This window comes from the organism of the source record quoted next (genome assembly GCF_019968955.1).
Source record: "MAG: Porospora cf. gigantea A chromosome Unknown PgA_NODE_1545_length_5510_cov_341.789, whole genome shotgun sequence".
Classification (NCBI taxonomy): Eukaryota; Apicomplexa; class Conoidasida; order Eugregarinorida; family Porosporidae; genus Porospora; species Porospora cf. gigantea A.
In genome coordinates, this window is record NW_027151428.1 from 1 (window position 1) to 5,455 (window position 5,455).

A 5,455-nucleotide genomic window follows, 5' to 3' on the forward strand; every position below is an offset into this window, starting at 1 on the left:
ACACGCGGTCGCACTTGGAAAGGAACGTCACGTTGAAGGACTTGCTCCTCCAGAACGCCTGACCGTACTCACGGCAGGCTTGTTCCGTGTCGAAGACCCGCTCGCCAACGTCGCAGCTTGACGTTTGGTCCCAGTCGTTCCAGCTTTTCTTAGTGGCACACCACCAAAACCAGGACGCGCCGCCATCACCAGGTTCTAGGGAGTTCGCCTGGGCTAGATCCGGGAATAACACCTTCAGATCCATGTGGGAGCCGGGGCGGTCATAAGGATTGTGACGAACAGCGTCCAAGTCGGATACCCGGTGACAAGCAATGTCCGGTACACTAAACATGGTGTACTCCGCCTTGGGGTTGAGAGAGCACCCAGGATCCTTGCAGTCAGGGTCTAGGCAGTCGCAGCTGTAGGTACCCTGAACCGCGTCGAGGGCGTAGTGCCAAAAAGCAAACTTCTCGGCCTTACCATAGAGATCAACGTCACTCATCCCCATGGTTGGAAGCGTGGGAATATTCATCAGCGACTCCCAATCGCAGTAAGCATAAAAAGCCTTACATGTGGCTTCGTCGGCATCTGTACAGTGAACAGCCCACGGACCAATATCCGGCTTAGCTGTGCACTTGGCCACAGCACCGGCAATAAAAATGGAACCAAACAGCCGCATTATTATGCAAATACAGACGATGCATCCCCTGATGGAAGGACTCCATCCCCACACATTAAAGATTCCATCTGTACAGATGGAAAACATTCACCAACGCTGGAATTCGCTGGATGCAGTCCGGTGTACGATGAGTTTCCGGAAATTCAAATCGGAACGCAAACTAAACATTCACTAGCTTCTACTAGTGCCCGAAGGCAGCACTAGTGCCCGAAGGCAGCCGCCCGAAGGCAGCTGTACCCCATCATAGCCTTCTCCGCGCCTGTGAAATTGACCAAGCTTGGATCCGAGCGCAGGGGATCAAAGAAGCTGTGGCCCAAGCAGTCAAACGGAGCCGCCCGCGTCACTGGGTGATACCGCAGGAGGCTGCAGAGCAAGTCAACCGCTTCGGGACAGTGGCGATAGCTAACGTTTCCTTCGTGCGCTCGCCCGGCAAGAGCGTCTTCGAGGGGGAGTGGTCTGCGGACTGAAGGCAGCGACTGGATGGAGAGGGGGGGGTTCATGCCAGTCAACTCCGAGCGGGATGGTGACCCCAGTAGCGAGATGATCGTTTTCATTTGGCTTTCGGAAGTGGCTCCTGGGAACAGTGGAGACCCAACAAGCATTTCGCCTAACACGCAGCCAATGGACCATGAGTCGACCTTCGTCGTGTAGTGCGTAGAACCCAGGATCAGCTCCGGGGCCCTGTAAAACCTGGAGCACACGTAGGAGATGCTGGGCTCACCCGCGTCCACTCGCTTGGCCGTGCCGAAATCACAGAGCTTCAGGAATCGAGCGCGCTCATCCACTAACAAGTTCTGCGGCTTGATATCCCGGTGAGCCACACCTAACCCGTGGACATAACCAACTGCTCTACACAACTGCCACATGAGCACGCGAACGTTGTCTATCGGCAACGCCTGGCCCGCACGAGATCGCTTCTGGATGTGGACGTGGAGGTTGCATGGCACGACGTCCATAACGAGGTTCATGTGAACCTCAATTCCGCAGCTGCCCGGAATTTTAACTTCGTAGAAGTTCAGAAGGTCCACCACATGAGGGTGACTAAGTTCTCGCATAATGGAGAGCTCCCTATTTTTAAACTGGGGATCTTGAAGTACCGTCTTGATGGCCACTTTCTCTCCACTCAGACGGTCTAGTGCCAAACGAACTTTGCCAAAACAGCCTCGACCCAGTTCTCCCAGCACCTCGTACCGATCCTGGGGATCTATACAGGTGTCAACGGTACTCGAGGAGTCCGCTTTAAAAAACTTGCCAGGGACGCGAATGGAGCGCGACAACCGAACCATATCAGTCCGCATTATAAAAAATGCAAATTACTACACTAATGTGAGGGTTAGGTGTAATTCTGAAACAAAAATGTGAGGGACAAACATGAAAGGCAGCATATCACAGATCAGAACGGCCTGAGTCGGAGCGAACTGCGGCTTCAAGGAAAGCGGCTACATCTGCCATTTCCGTTCTGCAAGTGGAATGGGAGACAGGGTATGACTTGAAGGTGGTATCCTCGTGGTGTTGTGCGAGGTGCTTCAAAGACTGCTCACCCCAGGTGAACTTAACAATGTCGTCGTAGGTGCCGTGGCCGTGAAAAATAGGAGCGGTGAGGTTAGCACGCTTTGGAGTGTAGCCTTCGAAATCGCCGTAGAGAGCAGACACGCCTGTAATCCAAGCCGAAAGTAGCACGAAGCCACCCAGCTTCCGGTCCTCGTTAAGCAGCACATCGTACGCCAGAGAGCCCCCCTGGGAGTAGCCCCCCACGAATATGTTCTCATTTGGCACACCCAACTCTAGTTCGTGAGAAATGATCGCCGAGACTCGGTTGCGAGAGCGGGAGATCCCCTCCAAGTCTTCCCGAGCCGTGCTATCCAAGGAAAAAATGTCGAACCACGCAGTGGTCGGAAAGCCGCCAGACCAGTGAACAGGCATCACGTCCGCTGTGGGCATGCAGACCTTCATGTGGGCACGTAGAAACGATGACTGGGCGAGAATCTCCTGGATGCCACTCACCCAACCCATAGCACTATCCCCCAAGCCGTGCATGAACACGAGGGAGAAGAGATGCTTTCCGGAAGGGTTGTACTGTAAGCCTTTGCCTCCGAATTCCAGCGCGGTGAAGTCCCTCATTGAATTGCGTATTATGGCACTTGGTTATTGCGTTGAATTTCATGACTGTGGAAAACGTTGGAGTCAAGTGATCCCGTGGGGTCATAACACAAATTTAGTGAATAAAAATGAATCAGCCTACCTTCGCCGAGAAACCTTTACGAATGCCGCAGTCAAGTGCATCTGTGTAAGTTGTTCGGAGAGTTTGCAACCCAGAATTGGAGGAGTCAACAGGCGAGCATCCAATCATCCATCGGAGTTGGATCCCTCTATTCTCGCGCACGTCAACGCGCATGTCAACGCCGGTACCACATCTCGGCGGATGACTCAGGACCTCAGCAACATGACCAACACCAGCAACATCACCGTTCGCACCCAAGACCGGCACGTCATGGTGCCGAGGAAAGTAGTGCGGGAAGAGCTCATCGAGAGGACGTACATGGTGCCTGAGAAACGTCAGCAGGAGGTGGAGATTATGGAGGAGATGCGTTGTCGGGAAAAAGTGATCGAACGGGAGACAGTGAAGGTTGTTGACAAGGTAGTTGAGGTCCCTGAAGTTGAAATCGTGGAGAAGGTGGTGGAGATCCAGCAGGCAGCAGGCGCCACAACTGGCAGAAGAACTGAGAAGAAGGTGATTGAAAAGACCGTTGAGATCCCCGAAATCGTTTATGTCGAGGTCCCGGTTGAGAAAATCGTTGAGGTCCCCGAGATCCGAGAGAAGGTGACCATCAAACGCGTGGAAGTCCCGCATTACGTCGACAAGCCTGTGGCTCAAGCAGTCATCGTGGAGCAGCGGAAGGATGTACACCGCAAGATCCCCATTCCAGTGGAGCATGTTCAGTCCTACGTATTCAAGCTCCCAAGGCTCCGTGCCCACTACGAGAACGTCAATCTGCCGCTCCACGTGCCCCGTTTCATCGAAGTACCCTTCCCCATGGACCTAATGTCTACAACCGTGGCTCAGCACGCTGAACACTATGCGCAGTCAGTGGCTGAGCTAGCCAGCGGAGAGCAGGCTCATCTCTGCCAAGTGGAGAACCTAGCCGGCGCGATCAAAGCTACTGATTTCGGACCACTGCTATCGACTCAGCATGTGGCCCCCACTATTTTAGGTGCCTGGGAAACCGGCAAGCTCGAGGTTGAACCTAAGAGTTGGCAGGCACTAACTGGTGAGCCACTGCCCCCAACGTTCGCGTCCATGGGCCCTGCCACCCATACGCTGACTTCTACGACAGAGCAGTCTGTCCGTACTATGTAGTGTTGAAAATTGTTGCATGTCGACTCGGATTGCTGACGCGAATCGTTTGGGAATTTGTGAATTTTAGTATGCACGGCGTTGACGCGGGCCTTCCTAGACCAGATTTCCGACGTACTGAGCTAATAAGGCCCCCGACTGCCTTTCCCCAAGCCGACGCTCATTCTTCAAGGCAGTGGTATGGACAACCTTCAGTGGATGAGAGACAATGTTGCACGTTCAGAAGGCCACCTCGCGAGCCTACGATGACGAGGCAAGTAAGACCAATGACCGACATCCAAGACGTGTTTCGGATCAAGAATAAAGCTGCCAACTGGACTATGGAGGAAGTCCGCCAGCAATTGCTGCCGACGATAGACTTGCTTGCGGACAAGCTCGATGCGTTACTCCGCAGCCCTTACAGGCAGAATATTTATCCAGTCCTTCTCGGTCTTATTACGCTGCTAAGAGTGAGACATCCAACGACTTCCCATGCAGCACCACGGAGAGAGGCTTTGGGAACAGAACGCTGCGAGGCCGGATGCCCACATGCGGTCCTCCCGAGTGATCCACGTGTTGCTAGCGGTCAGGCACCTCCCTGAGGCGGATGACGGGCTTCGACAGCACGCGGCGAAGGCGTTCGAGCTGCTCCCTCTGCAGTGGCGAGCTCGTGAAGCACCTCCGCGTGGGACTGCATTCCCCATCTACCAGGCACCTTTCCCCGTTTATCCCCGACCTGGCGTTTTCGTACCCAGATGCGTGGCACCAAGGCCTGTGATGCACATCAAACCATCCGGACCATCATCGCCTGCCATCTCGCTCTACTCCGCGTCACCTGCACTTTCGCTCTACTCCGCGTCACCTGCACTTTCGCTCTATTCTGCACATCCGTACAAGCAAGGGTCAAATCTTAGCTCCTTGGCTCGGCAGGTGGTGGACTCCGACGCCAGCGAGTCTCCTGGTAGCCCTCATCCGGGACAGCCGCTACGACGTCACCGGCCGTCGTCGATACGCCCTTCTGCGCCTCGCCGATGGAGTGGTGCGGGTTTGGAGACGTTTCCGATTCCAGACTTATTGGCGGTTGGGTGTCGAAAGCACCCGTTGTTTATCCCGCCTGCCTCACCCCAAAACGTTGAAAAGGTCCCGCGACCTCAACTGGAGGTGTGGGCTCAAACGAAGGATATTGGGCCTCGCATAAGGAAGGCGCTGTTCAAGCTCGCCCAGAAGAAGACCATGGACTCCGTTGGGTGACTGTGTAGCTGGGTGAGATACGTCTTCAAATTTTAGACACCTGTGACCAGGCTCATTTTTCTTTGTGTGTCTGGCCTTAGACACCTGTAACCAGGCTCATTTTTCTTTGTGTGTCCGCCCTTTGAAGATCACCTAGGCACGAATCGTTCAATCAAGACATTACATAAATGCTCGAGCAGCCAAACCGCCCACGGTGACGAGAAGTCCTGCGC

General features: G+C 54.4%; 5 protein-coding genes across 8 annotated transcripts; 2 read left to right on the plus strand and 3 right to left on the minus strand.

Annotated features, from left to right (window-relative positions):
* Positions 1 to 658, minus strand: KVP18_000664 (uncharacterized protein; the record flags this gene model as incomplete). 2 transcript variants are annotated; one of them, XM_067949967.1, is made up of 1 exon in its annotated part: positions 1 to 658. In XM_067949967.1, a coding segment is annotated over one exon (658 nt), but the record flags the coding sequence as incomplete, so codon positions are not given. The 2 variants fall into 2 exon arrangements, with proteins under 2 accessions (XP_067812378.1, XP_067812377.1); XM_067949966.1 differs by having other exon boundaries at positions 73 to 658.
* A 200-nt stretch (positions 659 to 858) lies between these two features.
* On the minus strand, positions 859 to 1,956 carry KVP18_000661 (uncharacterized protein; the record flags this gene model as incomplete). The annotated part of the gene is made up of 1 exon (XM_067949959.1): positions 859 to 1,956. The coding sequence occupies one exon, from the start codon at positions 1,954 to 1,956 to the stop codon at positions 859 to 861; it is 1,098 nt and encodes a 365-aa protein (XP_067812372.1).
* An 88-nt stretch (positions 1,957 to 2,044) lies between these two features.
* KVP18_005092 (uncharacterized protein) lies at positions 2,045 to 2,779 on the minus strand (the record flags this gene model as incomplete). The annotated part of the gene is made up of 1 exon (XM_067949443.1): positions 2,045 to 2,779. One exon carries the CDS (start codon positions 2,777 to 2,779, stop codon positions 2,045 to 2,047), a length of 735 nt encoding a protein of 244 aa, XP_067812379.1.
* KVP18_000663 (uncharacterized protein) lies at positions 2,652 to 4,016 on the plus strand (the record flags this gene model as incomplete). Of its 2 annotated transcripts, XM_067949965.1 has the most annotated exons (2): positions 2,887 to 2,945; positions 2,975 to 4,016. In XM_067949965.1, 2 exons carry the CDS (start codon positions 2,887 to 2,889, stop codon positions 4,014 to 4,016), a joined length of 1,101 nt encoding a protein of 366 aa, XP_067812376.1. The 2 variants fall into 2 exon arrangements, with proteins under 2 accessions (XP_067812375.1, XP_067812376.1); XM_067949964.1 differs by having other exon boundaries at positions 2,652 to 4,016.
* Positions 4,017 to 4,084: 68 nt separating this feature from the next.
* KVP18_000662 (uncharacterized protein) lies at positions 4,085 to 5,243 on the plus strand (the record flags this gene model as incomplete). 2 transcript variants are annotated; one of them, XM_067949962.1, is made up of 2 exons in its annotated part: positions 4,085 to 4,462; positions 4,491 to 5,243. In XM_067949962.1, the coding sequence occupies 2 exons, from the start codon at positions 4,085 to 4,087 to the stop codon at positions 5,241 to 5,243; spliced, it is 1,131 nt and encodes a 376-aa protein (XP_067812373.1). The 2 variants fall into 2 exon arrangements, with proteins under 2 accessions (XP_067812373.1, XP_067812374.1); XM_067949963.1 differs by lacking the exon at positions 4,085 to 4,462 and having other exon boundaries at positions 4,485 to 5,243.
* Between the last annotated feature and the right edge of the window lie 212 nt (positions 5,244 to 5,455).